Source organism: Girardinichthys multiradiatus, chromosome 20, assembly GCF_021462225.1.
Source record: "Girardinichthys multiradiatus isolate DD_20200921_A chromosome 20, DD_fGirMul_XY1, whole genome shotgun sequence".
NCBI classification, from domain to species: Eukaryota; Metazoa; Chordata; class Actinopteri; order Cyprinodontiformes; family Goodeidae; genus Girardinichthys; species Girardinichthys multiradiatus.
The window spans coordinates 26873653-26890547 of record NC_061812.1 but is presented as its reverse complement, the minus strand read 5'-3'; the positions used below and the strand labels follow the sequence as shown (position 1 = coordinate 26890547).

The 16895-nt window shown below is 38.4% G+C and overlaps 2 protein-coding genes across 8 annotated transcripts in view; both read right to left on the bottom strand.

Annotated features, from left to right (window-relative positions):
• Positions 1-2194, bottom strand: part of LOC124856509 (AMP deaminase 2-like) — a 40694-nt gene extending 38500 nt beyond the window's left edge. The window contains exons 1-2 of one of the 5 annotated variants that reach the window (XM_047346998.1): positions 1936-2194; positions 1595-1663 (exon numbers count right to left, since the gene is read on the bottom strand). In XM_047346998.1, the coding sequence (XP_047202954.1) occupies positions 1595-1604 (10 nt within the window). In that variant the 5' untranslated portion in view covers positions 1605-1663; positions 1936-2194. Of the gene's footprint in view, positions 1-1594 lie in introns of all 5 variants that reach the window. The other 4 variants (XM_047346999.1, XM_047347000.1, XM_047346995.1 and 1 more) reach the window with 4 other exon arrangements.
• A 6951-nt stretch (positions 2195-9145) lies between these two features.
• On the bottom strand, positions 9146-16214 carry LOC124856275 (G-protein coupled receptor 61-like). Of its 3 annotated transcripts, none has more exons than XM_047346578.1 (2): positions 15789-16214; positions 9146-13655 (listed from the first exon to the last, which is right to left on the bottom strand). In XM_047346578.1, exon 2 carries the CDS (start codon positions 13460-13462, stop codon positions 12053-12055), a length of 1410 nt encoding a protein of 469 aa, XP_047202534.1. In that variant the 5' UTR covers positions 13463-13655; positions 15789-16214; the 3' UTR covers positions 9146-12052. The 3 variants fall into 3 exon arrangements, with proteins under 3 accessions (XP_047202534.1, XP_047202535.1, XP_047202536.1); XM_047346579.1 differs by having other exon boundaries at positions 15903-16214; XM_047346580.1 differs by having other exon boundaries at positions 9146-13516; positions 15903-16214.
• Positions 16215-16895: the final 681 nt, after the last annotated feature.

The following is a 16895-nucleotide window of genomic DNA, read 5'->3' as shown; positions in this document are numbered from 1 at the left end:
TTTTTTTTTTAAATAGCCTTGAGGTATTATTAATCCTGTTTCTGCCAGTTGTTACTGGCTGTTAACTGAACTAGGCCTGTTTGTAAGAGTTTTAGATTATTTTAGAAATCAAAGTTCAACAAGTCCAGTGCATGTAAGTTTTGAAGTATTTGACACAATGCACCTATGGACAGAGTTAAGCCCTTTAAACCCCTGGCAGATTTAGGCTTAAAGCAATCTTTTAATTTTACTAACATGTTTCTTATGACTGGAAGTAATGTTGAGTCTGATAGAGATTCTTTTAAAGGAGCTAACAATTAGGGTGATGGCAAATAGGCCTTCTTACCTCTATGATTTGGAGCTCATAACAAAAGATAAATAGCTAAAATACCAGTGGAAACATGCAAAAAGCTGGTCAGCAATTATAAGAGGAGAATTGACTGCTGAATTGGCATTAAAAACTTTTCCACTGATTACTGAGAAGGGCATAAATGTAAATAAAAACAGAATTGTTTTTGTAATGATACTCCTTTTACATCAAGCACGAGCGTTTTGCAAAAAAGTGCTTGTATTTTTTTGTTCTCTACATGAAATATAACCAACAGGTTGAATGAAAATAATTTTCAATCCAAATCTGTCAGGAATATGAATAATTTCAGGATCAACTGCAGTTTTAATGCATGTAATGATGTGCTGTAATAATTGTGTCTGCTCTAATATGAAGCAGACACTTACATTACTAATGTATTAGTACATTATTGCAATATATATATACACACATTCTGGTCATTTGAGTACAAAATACTAATGTGAATCTGCTTAAATCCAGTTTTTTCTGAAGGTTGCACAAATGATTAAACAACACAATGCTAAAATTTGTTTCTGATTTTCAAAGAGAGTTAGTCATTTACTGTGTTTGTGGCATCTGGACAAACTATGATAAGCTTCATTTCTACATCCAGAATCTAGACTTGTCAAAGAAGCAATGAAATGTCCTACAGTACAAACAAAATTTTAATTCTTTCAATCTCAATTTTTTAATATTGGTACTTATATTTCCTTCCAAACAATAGCAGTTTTAGTGCTTTGGTTGGGGTTTTTAAACCCAGTGTCAGTACTGGTCTAGTTATAAATGAATTTGCAGTTGTCTATACCCTAAACAGTGAAACCGGCAAAATCTGACTTTTGAATAATTAAGCATTCAGTCAGTAAGTCATCAAAGCAAAATACTAATGGCTAAAGTGTTAAAATCAAGGTGTGATATGGCAAATCAAAGATACAGAATTTAACTTTAACATAAATCATTGTGAAAACTATTACATTTTTTGACATTTGACCTATAGAAAGTAGAAGTGAAAAAGTCTGGAAAATCTAACATGTTTTCCTGTGTTCTTTAGTTAATTAGTAACATGATGAGTTATCTTCCTGGGCTGTAAGTTCTGAGTATCCTGATAAATATGTCATGAACTATAACTAACTAAACATGTATAAACGTGTAAAAAAAAAGGGGAATGCAAAATTCTGAACATTAGCGGAGCATAAAAAGACAATGTATTTGCTCTGAGTTGTGTGGTTTATTAAACATTATTGACAGGATGTGTGGCTGTTGACGTACCGTCTGACATTGTTGAGGTTGGCTGAGGGCGAAGGAGGACCAAAGAGGCTCAAATAAATAGGAAATGTCCTGAAAACACGAGAAACAGAAAAAAATACACATCTTGGACGTGTTAATATTAATATAGTTATCTGTACGGATTGTAACTGAACATATAGAGTCTAGCTGATTGCTAGCTAGCTGAATACTCCAGAAACTGGACCGTTTTTCCTTAAATGCCTTTTTCCATTAAGCTAACATTGACGTCACACTCGCTAGCTTAACTTAAACTTTGTTTCCTATCCTCAAACACATTAACTTTCACTGCTCTGACGCCTGGGAACTGTAGTTTTAAACATTACCTCCTTTTACTATCATCCAAAATGACCCACAAAGAACAAATACGTCACTAACGTTAAGTCGAACAAGCTAATAAGCAGGTACCAGAAGTCCTTTTTCACCTTAGCGCAGCAGATTCGTGTTTTCTTTTTTTTTTTTTTGCTTTTGTTTTGTTTGTTTTTTTCCCCCGTTTTAGTTAGGATGGAACTTCAGCTTCCTTTCAGTGAAAGAATGAAGAGTTTTTAAAGGGGCCGCCCCGGGTTGTCTCTTAGAGGTTCAAAGGTTGATTTAAACACACCCTCAAACACAGACCGTCCTGCCAACTCAGATAAGGTCTTATCTACAGTAACAGTAACTACAAAACCCCAATATATGCACGCCCACATCCACCCCACAACTGATTAATGTCGAAGAAAATTAAACTAAAACTGCTCTTTGCTTATTTAAAAGCGACATTTTAGAAATATTCCCACATGTCACTAGTTCATATTTTTTATTTTATTTTTTTAATAGTAATATAGGCTACACCGCAGTATGAAAAATCTTCACGCAGGAGTTTTACAATTTAAGGCACTTTTGATGCAAGCTCTAGTAATTTGGTTCAAAACTTTAGGCGGGGTGATTTAAACTACTCTAATAATTTATTTTAATTTTTTTTTAAAAGACTAATTTACTATACTCCCGTCAGAAACTAATAATAAAAAATAGTTATTTAATTTTGAAAGTACTAAACTGTGGTTAAAAACAGGTGAAAACAAATTTTCAGCACCTAATCCTCCTAACTTACCATACCGTGACTGTAGAGGGCGCAGTTTTTTCTGTACACTTCAAGAGTCAGTCAGTCATTTTCTACCGCTTATTCCATAGTGGGTCGCAGGGAAGCTGGTGCCCATCTCCAGCAGTCTATGGGCGAGAGGCGGGGTACTTCAAGGGTTTTAACATGAAAACTTTTTTCATCACATTGTGTATGAAGGGTCAAAGTAACAAAAATAATTTGAAATGAATTGAAGGTGTGAAATAATGAACATGGTAAGATTGAGTGCCGTAAAAACCAACGTGATTAATTTCGCCTCTGTGAAAATTAGATTCGGTGAATTTGGAGGTAATTAAAATATATTTAAAAAAAAGGTAAAAATTAATGTTATAAATATTAAGGTTATCAAATTTAACATTGCCTGTTTTCATTCACTGCCACGTTTTTTTTATTATTTACTTGATTTTCATTATTGGCTTCTGATGAGAAGTGAACCACTGTTTCTTCTGCATGCCTTAAAGGTGTTTTTTTATGTATTTTGTTTTTTAACAAAACAAATGTAGATGAACAAGAAAATGTGAAATAAACACATCTGAAGTATTAGCTTTGTGAGTTTGGATGAGGATAGCTATTGCTTAAAAAACGCTGTCCCTATTTTTTTATGCTCATTGTAAACCTGATGCTGAAAACATCCACCTAAATGTAAGCACTGAAGTAACAGTAACACAAAGTTTGCTTACGCAGAGGATGACAGAACATAAAAAATTTTTTTTATTTAATTTATCTGTTTTTTATTGTCGGGTAATTTAGCTCTAAAATATTACACGGTAAGATTTGTAATCGGGTGAGAGACTATTGTGCATTACATAAAAAAAAAAAATCTTAATTGCATTGCCAGTTTTTATTTCAATGACTAGGGATAGGTACCAAATTCGGTACTTTTTGAGGTACTGATCGAATTCCGTCGGTACTACCGAGTACCGATTCACATAAAATGAAACGGTACCATGTTTCGATATCTAAACGCATTATTGTGACACTGAGGAAGTGGAAGAGCAGGCGATTTTCCAAGCCTGACATGAACACAGCATTGCACGCACAAGAACGTAATGACATCAGTAGCAGCTGTTACAGTCTAAAGTATGGTCCACTATTTACAATGCAATTCAAATTACGCTCGCTGCAATATTTGTGACGCAAAGTGCAAGGCCAGCGGCGGGAATACTTTTAATCTGGCACCTGGTTTAGCACAAGATTTTTCTCAAGGCTGAAGAGTGCACAGTTTTCATCAGCCTCAGATCTACAGCTACAAATCCTGCATTCAGCACCGTTAGCACACCTGCATCTGTTAGCGACTCGTCGTCTGCAGCCAGCAACATGGCCAACACGGCTGGGTTTTAATTGGTGCATTATTACGAACAAAACACTGTATTAGGTTAAGGGTTGTCATTTTGAAGAAATGTTTGAAACAACTGAGATGTTACAATACAAACAGCTGGATGTTGTTTTGATATTTGCATTAAATTTTATATATTAAGAAATAAATATGTTAAATAAAAAATATTTGAGATTTTATTATTAAACAAATTAGCATTTATTACCACATAAACACACACAAAAGTATCGTAAACTGGTACCGTTGAGTAGAGGTATCGATTCCCAGGTACGAGGTATCGGTATCGTATCAGTTCAAATGTGAAAGGTACCCATCCCTACCAATGACACCCTGAACAAGCTCCAACTTCTGCTGCCCACCAACCAGTTAAGATGCAGGAAATTATCTGACTTTGGGGTTGGATGAAATGTAGCACAAACATACACAAAGCATGTAAGCTAGTCTCTCTATTCTCAGCAGCAAGCAGGTGACATTCACTCAAAACACAGGGGTGCCAACTTCCCACTTACCAAATTTGCATAGAAGTGCTAGAAAACGTGTTCAGGACACAATTGACAGATAAGTAATTTTTTTTAAATCTGATATTTGTATACTTCCCTTTCTATTGCCGCCCTGGGCAACTGCCCATATTGCCCATATAAATAAAAAAAACACCACTCACTATAGGTTAACATCATATAATAAGCTTAATGCTGTACATTTTGCATCATCATCATGATTTTGCTGCTCCTGATTATCAAAGTTCACCTGGAGGACTGTCATAAAGTAAAGGCCTGACTCAGGGCTTTAAAGACTGAAGTCCAACATCTCCGCTAATAGTGAGATTTACTCAACAGATAAGACTTTCAGCAGTTTAATTTTACAATGGCTAAGCTAAGGTTGGAAAGACGCATCATTACTTGTAACTACTTTTTTGGGCGAGGATCAGTTTCCACATGAACAGAGTTTCTCTAATTTTGTTTGCCTCCAGCTGTTTTAATGCACATATTAACAGCCACATTATACTTGTTAGCATCCCCTGGTGGAAAAAAGAGAAAAAAGTCCCACATTGCAAAATTTCCATTCATGGGTGCCACGTTGTTGGTAAGCCCCACAGGACAGCACTTAGTTGTCTCTTGAAACATTTCTCAAGATTGGAGAATACAGAGAGATGTTTTTGCACAAGATCACCCAGAGTCATAGGTCCTCTTTTTTCCTCTCTTCTCTTCAGCTCACCTCACAGGTTTCCTGTAGGATTTATGTATGGGACCTGAGTTTGCCATGGAAGTAAGTTGATTTTGTGTCTGAATAATCATTCTGTGCTGATTTGTTCACATACTTTGCATAATACATTGCTGAAAAAGCCAACGACGACTGATTTTCTGACGCCAGAAGAGTCTCCTGGTACCTCCAAGAGTTCATGATACCATGTACTCTAAGATGATTCACAGGACTTTGGGAAAAGAAAAAGGCCTGCAGCATCACAGATCCTCCACCATGTTTAACAGGTAGTTTTCCACATATTCCTTCTTTGTTTCTAATCCCCCCTACCTGGGGGGTTTCTCGTCCTAGTCTCATCTGACCAAAGCACACAGTTCCAATTAAAGTCCCGGAGTGATTTATAGCTGACAATATTTGTGGTACCAGGAATTTTCTTCAAACTGTTATTTGTTTATGTTAGATTTTTTGTCTGTAAAAAGGCACAGAGGGCAATTTACGCTTCAGAGATTTCCACTCCTTTGCCCATGCTTGTTGCTGTTCTGAGTTTATTAAGAACAAAAAATCTTCCTCAGATATGCTCTTTCAGCCTCTCTGAACTTTATGTTGATCACCTGTGACTTTGCAATTTTTTCTCCTGTGGCTTGCTCCACGATCTTGATTCTCTGAAAACACAAAGCAATCAGTCCTGAAAACTGATTTTAATACATGGACTCAAATCTTGGTTTTGGTTGCATTAAACCTAATAGCCAATACTGTTAATTTTTCTTTACTTTGCTTTCAAAGAATCTGACTTTTTTATAATCCTTTGAAATGTTTTAGTCAGAAGTTTTTCTGGATTTCTGAAATCTCTTTTAAGATTTATTTAGCACTCAGCACATTTCCTCTCAAGTTTTTTAACATGACAGCCTTTAATGCTGTTTGTGCTTGCAGAAAAGAGGACAGTGCACAAACTGATGACAAAAGAAGTTTCAGATCTAAAATTAATTGACTTGCACCCCAGAAAGCAACACTTCATGCCCTGATCTAGAATCTTGAAAAGACTCAAGAACAGATGGAAAACGAAGTCCTTGGCATCTTTCAGTCTAGGAAAGGTTAAATAGCCATATTTACAACTTTGTGAATCTAGGGAACCACAATGAGCACAGCAGATAAAAAGCATCTGAATGTTGGGTCTTGAAGAGACAGTAAAAAAGCATCTAGAATAGATATGACACACATTATCGCTCAGTTGATTATTTACCACAAGCCAATTTTTCAGCTAATAGCTTTTGTCAAACTGTTTAATTATTGGTATTTGTTTTTAACTTAATAAAGGAAACAGGAACAAATTATTTAAGAATTATGTTAGAAAATCCAATTGAAAATTCTTTCTTTGCTGTATGTCTTATAGGTGTAGACCCAACACTTGCTGACCCTTTGAGCTTAACGGTCTGTCTAAATGATTCATAAGTCAAGTTGATGTGCCTATAAAAACATTTGTCTAAAATTGGTCAACAAAGCAGCTAAAATGAAAAAGAAAATGTTCATAGTAAAAAATTGAAAGACACAGTCTTCAAATTGTGATAACATCATAAAGTAAAAGCCATCACTGTTTTGTTTTTTCACAACACATTTTAAGAAGTCATACCAAAGTGAGTTTCACTAGGTTCCCAAATGAGCCTGCTCCTCCTCGCACCCACCACAGTGCTGAGAAATGTCACTAGGTAATAATTGCCATGGGGATGGTAGAGCATGCTGAAGCTGGGGGCGGTTTGACTGAGGTCCATCACTGAGGTGTGAGGCCTGTCACGCACCAGCATCTTCCAAATGAGATACTGGCATGATGGATTTGATTAGACGGAGCATCTCCACATTTTTTTATTTATTTTTTTCTGATGAAGGTCACAGCACTGCTTTGCCCTTTCAAGTTTAAATGTTACCTTAAGGTCAAATTGTTTGAACTGAGTCCTCCCACCAGGTCTCTTTTCTTTGGGATATCTATGTGAAGCCCAGAGATTGAGGGCCCGCAAACAAGTCAGTGTCAATGTAAATATAGTGTTTTCCAATCTTCATAGATTTATGATGTTTTGCTGCTTTGTAACTCCTAAATGTTTTAAATCATTGATAAAACTTTAATATCAGACAAAGACACCTTGAGTAAATCTAAAAAGCAGTTTTCAAATGATGACATTATTTATCAAGGGAAAATAAGCTATCCAAACCAACCTGACCTAATTTGAGAAAGTAATCATCCCCCTTTGTTAAATCATTAAGTGGGATTAACCACATTTGATAAACTCAGTTCACCCACACCCAGGTCTGATTACTGCCTGACCTGCAGATTCAAGAAATTCCCTATAACACTACTCACAAAAAGTTAGGGATCTTTGGATTTCGGGTAAAATTTATTGAAAATGTAAAAAGATCACTCTACAGTGATATCATATCATCAAAGTAAGGCATTTAAGTAAACGCATACAATGATGATTTCCTCATCTCAAAAAAATAATTTAAATAAAAGCCAGCAACAGAGGTGGGTATACCACAACAGGGGAACAATGACTGGACTAATGTTATTCAGGTAGTATGGGTTTGCCACTGTACCATTCACAAAGGGTAGCGCAGTTCTGTTGACTAGACACACCTGCCCACACTGTAACACCACCACCAAAGGCTTGGCTGGTGAAAACAGTGGCTGATGCACAAAGCTCTCCTTGATGTCTCCAACATCATTGGCGATCATCATTTCTGCTCAACGTGAACCCACTTTCATCAGAGAACTGCACAGAAGCCCACTGCTCCCATGTCCAGTGTAAATGCTCCCTGGTCCATGCAAGACAATGATGTCTGTGCCTGGTGGTGTGGTCAGGTACCCTTGCAGATTGTCAGTTACGCAGACCACTCTGATGTAAATGGTTTCGAATGGTCTGACGTGGTACTTCTTTGCCTCTCACCTCCCTTAAATGTGCCTGGAGTTGAGTGGCATTCATCATCCGGTTCTGCAGGGCACTGCTCACAATAAAACGGTCATCAGTGAGGGATGTGGCCAAAGGACGTTCACTTCTATGCCTTTCTGTAACTCTTCCAGTCTCCTGCATCTCTGTTGTAACCTGATTATGACACTCTGTGTAACTCTATGCTGAGTAGCCATTTCAATCTGAGAACATCCTGTTGGAAGCCATGCAGCGGCGAGGTACTGTTGATCAGTTGTGATGTGATGTCTTGGTCTCATGATGTCAAAATGTGAACAGCATGATGAGGAACACTGTTCAAATACCAATTCTGATTGAAGCATTTTGTTATATCTGGCTTGAAACTAATACTTTTTGTATTAGCTTAAGAAATAGAGCATCATACCTACAGTCAAACATGGTGGTGGTAGTGTGATGGTCTGAAGCTGCTTTGCTGCTTCAGGACTTGGACAACTTGCAGGAATTGATGGAAAAATACCGAAGGAGAATGTCCAGCCAACAGTTCATTACCTTTAGTAAGAATGCACTCGGGTGATGTAGCATGACAATGATCTGAAACACATCAGCAAATTCTCCTTTGATTGGCTCAAAAAATAAAGTCTGGACCTAAATCTAATGGATATCATGTGGTATGCTCTTAAATTCATGCTTGAAAACCTCCCAGTATGACTAAAGTAGAACAATCCTGCAGAATCGAGTGGGCCACAATATTAAGTCTTTTTGTTGATATCTGCTCTTTTGTTTACCCAGGTTATCTTCTTCTCATATTGCAACATTTGTTGACTATCTAGAGCATTTAAGTGTGATGACAAAATGGAAAAAAGAAGAAACCTTTAAGTGTGGAAAATGTTTTCATTCTCTGTACAGTAACACCAAAACGTTAGGCAGATTGTGGCACAAAAACATGTAAGAATTATGAGAGTGAATCCAAATTGTTTTACAAACATATAAAGTCTTTATTACAACACTTTCTTCCACTCTAGGTTTGGCCTTCTCCCCTGAACACATTCATACCATTGCAGAACAATGGAAGTTATTCTTTTTTTTTCTTTGTCACAGCATAAAAAAGGATTTCTGAACAAAGGCAAACCTTATAACACATCATTCACAGTTTGGGATATTATTTAGTCATGATGAAAAGAAAGTTTCATTAAAACATCATTAAAACACCCCTTGAGAAAATACTATTTAAACCCTGTTTCCACGGCATGTAAGAAAGATGACTTCCGTCAGTCAGTCATGTCAACATATATTTTATCATACCTATTCTTAACAGTTTGCTATAAAATACCAGTTCAACACATTGTCAGGTTGAGAAACTTAAAGACTGCACCCTTAGTCCTAAGGAATGCTTTAAAAAGCAGATGCTCTGTGGCTTGCTGAACATTAACTCAGGGTGCAGAAATTTTACCTGACAGAACACACTGAACTATAAAAAAAAGTTTTTTTCCTGCACTGAGGTACTGTGAAAGCCCCTGATGAGAAGGGTTGTCAAAATAAAGTTTACATATTTTCTGTTGAAAGGAAAGAGAACAATGAAAAACACTGTCCTGCTCATCATCAGTTTAATGTCAAAAGCTGAGATTCACGATACAAAAAACTGCACTCACTGAGTGGCATACACAACATAAACCTACAGTCTTGCAAAAAAATAAACACAGCTTATCACATTAAACAATGCAAGAAACAGAACCCTATTTGAATGTGATGCCGTGCCTTTGGGTAATACTGCTTTAAAAATTCATATCCAGATATCCTGGTAAATACACTTTATGGCAGAGAGTTTGATAACCCTGAAGATAAGTTGTCTTTTAATCTAAATGGAGTCACTTTGGATCTCACCTGCTTTTTTTTTTTAGAAAATTAAAGAAGGGCCTATTTAAAAAACGAAAAAAATCATCTCTATCTCGTCAATTAGAGCACCAGATTGGGTTGAAGGACTGACATTGTCAATTAATGAAAAAAAGCTCAATGACCTATCAGAACCTTTTATATTTTATTGCTGTCTTGCTCAAATGTACAAAAATAAAACATTTTTTTAAACAAGGACCTAGTAGACTTTAAGATGTGTGCATTTGGAGGTGGGTTTTTTATTATTATTACACACTATATATCTAATAACACATCATAGTTGCCCCCTGAAATGACAAACATGTTCCCTAAATATAAAAAGGTGTTTTATTTAAAAGCCTGCAGAGTTTCGAATGATCATCATGTCATCAGAACACTAATAACTGTTACAACTTATAACTTTAAATTGTTTAAAGGGTTTTTTCAAAGTGAACTCTGTAAGTTTTTTTTTTTACTTTACTGAGCTAAGCTGTTGAATTTAAAGCCAAAATGCAGCAGATCCGATACTTTTATAGGAATTTCCCTTTCCTAAGGAGCAGTTTAAAATCAAATCCCTTACAATGTCTTACAAAACTATTTATACCTCTTTAACCTTGTTACATTTTGTCACGTTACAACAAGATTTAGTTTATTATACTGGAATTTTATGTGACAGACCAACACAAAGTAGTGCATTATTGTGAAGTGGAAGGAAAATGATACATTGTTTTCACATGTGACACACTTTTGTATTCAGCTTTCCTAAATGAGTAAATTTTTGCACCACTGCTTAGAGTCATTTTAGGGTGTTTCCAGTTTTAGATTTTGACTATGCTTGAATAAGCTCGCTCCATTTACTCTGACCACCTTCCCTATCACTGCTGAAAATATTCCCACAGCTTGATGCTTGCACCACCATTTTTTCCCTTTTGGGATGGTGTGTTCAGGGTGACATCCAGTGTTAGTTTTCCTCTGTACATTCCACTTTGCATATGAGCCAAAAGGTTCAATTCTGAAGTGATCAGAACATCTTCTTCCACTTGTTTGCTGTGTCCTTCATATGGCTTGTGGCAAACAACAAATAAGATCTCTGTTGACGTTCTTTTTTATCTCCACCATAAACGTTTTTAAGGGCATCACTAAGAGCTTTCATGTTGACAGATTCTACCACCATAGCTGCGGATTGCTGCACCTCCTCCAGAGTTACCATGTTCCTCTTGGCTGCTTGTCTCTATTTGGTCAGGGGTCTGCAACCTGTGGCTCTGGAGCCACATGTGGCTCTTTAGCCCTTCCACTGTGGCTCCTAATACCATTGGCCAAAAATGCTAAAAGAACTGAGCAATGCCTTAAAATATAACGGTAATTTTAAGAAATCTGTCCATGTATTGGTAGGTTTGCTTCACAAACTCTTTGCATTTGTGAATGATTGTTTGAAAAGTTCTCCATGAGGTGTTGAAAGCTCGGGATATTGTTCTATAACCTAACCCTGCTTTGAACGTCTCCATAACGACCTTTCTACTGTGTTCCTTGGTCTTCATGTTGCTGTTTGCTCTTTAACAGGCCTTCCCAGAAGACCTGGATTTATACAAATATCAAATTATACACACGGGTACTCTATTTGTTTAGGTTTAATTAGGTGACTTCTGGAGGCAATAGGTTGCGCTGCATTTTATTTGGGGGTAAAGGATGAGAGTAAAGGAATATAAATGGGTACTTAACTTTTCTTATTTTTATTTGTAAAAAACTTTTAAAAATCTAGATCCTTTCACTTCCATTTCACAAACCACTTTGTGGGGCAATCGTGATAGATAGCATGCAAAGTTTCCTGTTATAACGCAAGAAAACATGAAATATGTTAAATTGGTATTTATACTTTTGTAAGGCACTGTAAGTTTGTCACTAAAAGCTAAAAATTATGGTGAAAACCTTTCAGCAAAAGTAGAAAAAGGAGAATTTCCTGAAACCCTTTACATCTTTGCTTTCAGTTTTCAGCGACAACTACAAAAAACCTAATTTTCTGTATATATGTGGTTGTTTTTTGCCTGTTCAATCTCAATAAACTCCGAAGTCTCTTCTGCAATCTGTCCAGGGATGCGGAAATCAATGGGAATTGGTTGTGCTACCTCAGTAGGTTGGCACTGAGCAACAGGACAGCAGGCATCTCCCCCCTTAGGGCTAGAAGTGCTGCGAGAGTTTTGAGGGTCCAGGTTGCAGGCAGTGCCCTGAAGAAACTGAAGAAAATTCTCCTCTATGGACCCATCACGACTCGGCAGTCTGTCCTCCATTTCGACCCCTGCTCTGCGAAACAGGCAAGGCAGATGCTTGCCGAGCTCCTCCCGGATCTGTCTGTTCAGGCACCCATAGAAAAAGGGGTTGGAGGTGAAGCAGAAGTAGCCAATCCAGGTAACCACCTCCTCCAGAGAGGCCAGTGCAGCGGGTGGACTGGCAGCCAGTGCTGAGTACAGGTGGAAAGTGAAGTAGGGCAGCCAGCAGCACAGGAACTGCCCACCTACAGCCGCCAACACAGCTGCAGCCTTTCCTCCCCCAAAGGGTCGATGTGGAGTAGCTCTGTCAGTGCCAGTTCCCGTCCCAGAACTGGTGACCATGGTGGATCTGCTGCTGAGCGACTCTGATCGCTGCCGTCGCGGTGTGTCCATCCAAGTAGGAAGCGGCCCGTGGTGCATGGCAGCCACCCGAGCCACTTTGAACATGTTGCAGTAGACAACTAAAATAACCAACAGAGGACAGAGGAAATACACCAGAGTGAACAAGACCATGAAGGCTAAGCGGTTTGACCCTCCCCCAGTCCAGTGCAAGGAGCAGCGCCTGTGACCCTGAGCTGTGGGGGGAGGTGGGATGGCCCCTTCACCTCCTCCCCCAACTGCACTGCTCTCCAGAAGAGGAGTTCTTCCACCTTGCAGGAACCAAGCAAGCAGCGGCAGAGCAGACATGGCGAGAGCTTTGACCCATATTCCCACCAGCACCGAAGCCACCAGACCAATTGTCATCTTCACCTCATAACGCATGGGATGTATGATGTAGTAGTATCGCTCCACGTTGATGACGGAGATGGAGAGAATGGCGGCACTAACTAGGCACACACTAAGAAAGACGTAGCTCCGGCATAGAGCCTCCCCAAAGAAGGCCCGGCTGGAGAGCATACCGAGCGGCATCAGCACCAGGGCTGCCAGGAGGTCCACCACGCACAGGTGGAAGACAAAGGCAAACTTGTGGAGCTGCGGGGCCTTGGCAATGACTGCCATGACAGCCACATTGCCCACCACAGCCAGCAGATCCATGAGCAGCATTGCTAGGAGGGCTAGTGCCTGGGACAGAGCCCAGCCTTCAGGCAGCGAGGAGGCAGACAAGTTGGATGTGGGCTGTGGAGGCGTGTGGGAGGAGTTCCACGTCGGCTCCATTGAAGGGTAGGACAGGGCAGGCGGGCGGGGTCAGTCACAGGCCCATCACCCATCCTTCAAAGCCAAGGAGTGCGTACAGAAAACAAGAGGTTTGAAAGTTAGGTCAAATGTTGTCTTGTACATCCAGAAGATAAGGCTGGGATTTTCAAAAGGTTCATTAATTCTTCTAGTTGGCCATCAGTCACATATTGCGCTAACAGAAAAATGGAAGAACAGAGGAGAAATGGTAAGTCTTAGTTTAAATGTATGGTTTTTTATGTTTATAATCAATTGATCAATCAATGAAAATGTATTCTTTTGCAAAGATTAAAGTGAGACAAACATAAAAAGAAACAAGAAATGATCTGAGAAAAATCTAATAAATTAGACACACATAAAGGACGAGGAGCTGAACAAATTCACTCTATTTGTAATGTAACACTGACAAATAAACATACAAACTTATTCAGGCATGATAATATTAGAAACCCTTACTATACATACTAAACACAGGAAGGAGACCAGAAAACGTGTGATAAAAAATTATTTAATAGCAAATATAATCAACCAAATAGATATAAATATACAACTGTTAAATACATGTTTTTAGTTTGTTTTTGACAATAAACAATTACAACTCTTGATGAATGCATTAGCCCTCGCCTTTACCTGCCCTATATTATTAGAGATAATAGTTGTATTATCCTTAAATCTGTACAGCCTTGCTAATGTATTCTTACCCCTTAAACCTTTTTTACATTTAGTCATTTTACAACTAAAATCTGTTTCTTATTGGGATTTTGTGTGATTGACCAACACAAAGTAGTGCGCCATTGTGAAGTGGAAGCAGAAGAACACATGATTGTCAAATATTTTGCAAATAATCTGAAGTCTTTTGGGGCAGTTCTCTGTCAGTGTTGCACATAGAGATTTAAAAGTTTGTCCATTTTCCCTATATTTGGAAAGTGCAGCTGTCTCAGTGCAGCTAAGACATTCTCCCTCCAGAACTGTGGATCTCTCCAGATCCTACAGAGTTGCCCGGGGCTTCTTCTGTCCTCCAGCCTGTCAGTTTAAATGGACAGCCATGTCTTGATAATTTGGCAGTTGTGTCATATGTTTATGTTTGCAGGTGAATAACTGAACAGTTCACTATGAGGTGTTCAAAGCTTTCAACCTCTCCACAGCTTTATCCCTGACCTGTCTGCTGTGTTCCTTGGTTTCATGCCTGACTTATCATTACATATGCATGCCACATTTCTTTATTTTATTAATTTAAAAGAGATGCATAATTTTCCTTCCATTTCACAATTATGCTATCCTTTGAGTTGGTCTGTCACATAAATTCCCAATAAAATATATGATAGTTTGGGATTGTATCCTGACGAAGTATGAAAAAGTTCAAGGAACATGGGTACTTTTGTGAGGCCCTGTATGTGAAACAACTTTAGCCCCTTTTTAGCAACAAGGACTGGAAAATCCTAAGCCCTATAAACTATATGTGCAAACATGTTGATGCTAATCCTCTTAAATGGAAATTAAGCTTAATGGAAAACTTTATGGAAAACAATTTAGATAAATTCACAGTGGTTGAACACTGTGAGGTGATGTATGCAGTTTTCAAGCATACATCCTCTGAATGCATGAATGCAAGCTAATTCAGCAAAACTAATCCTGCAACCAAACTGGCGATAGCCTCCTTCCTCCATATCTACTCCTGTTCTTGTTGTATAACTTAAGCCTCATATATATGACCTCTCACAATGAAATATAGCCACTGATTACAGAAGCCCCAGAACAGCTTCTAGGTCTAAATGTCCTGATGTAAATGTACTACCAGAATAGGATGTCGGCCACTATGGACACTTAATGTAAGTAAATTTAGTCTAAAGCATGCTGAGGATGTTTGCACAGACAACAAACATACATGGTTGAGAGCTGCTCTCCTGTTTTACATTTTGTCTGTTAGGGATATAAGTAAAGCCTGGGATGCTCTGTATCCTGTCTGAAATGACAGTACAACAAATGGGTAAAGAAATCCAGCCCTAACCTCTCTTATACGCTCAGATTCACTGTCTTCCCAGAGCATTGCCTGTATATCACTCCTAGTTCAGCTGAGTCCCAGTCTCACCGCTTACTCATTTGTATGGTAATCAATGTTAAAAAATAAACATAGTAAAGGAAGGCCAACATTATTTAAATATCTTTAAATATCAAATCGTGGTTAATGAAGATGCATCTGTTGCAGTCTAATCAGCAGATTAGATGGGAAGGGAGGAAGCATACAGGAGAATATGTGGAGAATCAGAGACAGTGACGGGAACAGAGCAGGAAAGAGAGCACTGTGTACCTGAACCAGAATATTTCCCTGATGCAGCCGTCTGCTGCTGCTGCTTCTGTCTTTAAGGATGAAAATGATTTTGCTCCCACTGCTGAGCTTCATACTGGAAATCAATCACTGTACCTTGTGAACACTGTTGAGGCTCTTCCCATGGTGTAAAGCAGCCTCTTTTCCCATCCTTTCATGTGCCTTGAGCATCCTGGTCCCTGGACGACTGCACGGCTGTGGTGGCAGGGATTCTTCTGAAATGCAACTGATGTAAATGCTTGCAGAGAAGACACCAGCTCACTCTCTGCCTCTCTGCATTCACACACAGTGACCGCAGAGATAGAGCAGGAGGCTGTGAGAAACAGGACCAGAGATACAGCCTCCACTGGGTCCTAGTGCCCTCAAAATGTTTGCAGATATTACCCACAAAAATAAGAAGCAAAAGTGAAGGTACCAGAAAGATACCTAAATATATTCACTGTCTGGGGGAAGGAGTGTTGTTGCTGTCGTGATTGTTTCAAGTTCATCTGAGGAGCCTGGAGGATGTTAGGTAATATTAAATAACACAAAAATATTCCCTTCTAATGTATGTTTCAAAGATGGCACAAAAGCTGCACTGTAGAAAAAAAAAAGCACATATTCACCAAATGTAGATTAAAATTTATTTAGAATCCACAAAAGACTGATCAACACACAGGGGCTAGACAAAGGCGAGCTAACCACTTACTGAAACAAACATTATTAATGTACATATGTGTACTTATTTCTATTAATTGACAAAAAAGAAGAAGTAGTACCATTTCTAACCTTCAGAGACAGACACAACAACCTGGCAAATCAACAGTTAAAAACTAATAATTAACTGGTTAGAAATCTAAAACTTATCAAGCAGTTTATCAGTATCTAAGAGGTCTAAAGAAAGGGACTTTAGGGCGTGATCGTTCTAATATTTCTTCAACCTAAGAAGGAAGGAGAAAAAAGAAAAACAGATGATTTAAGATTTGAGATTTGACTGGTCAGTTTTCAGTATCAGAACAACTTAGAACAGAAAAAAGTGCCTTATTTGGACCTGAATTGGGCTTTTCACCCCTTATGGGTCATGATTATGACCCCTTGTCCTCCAGCTTT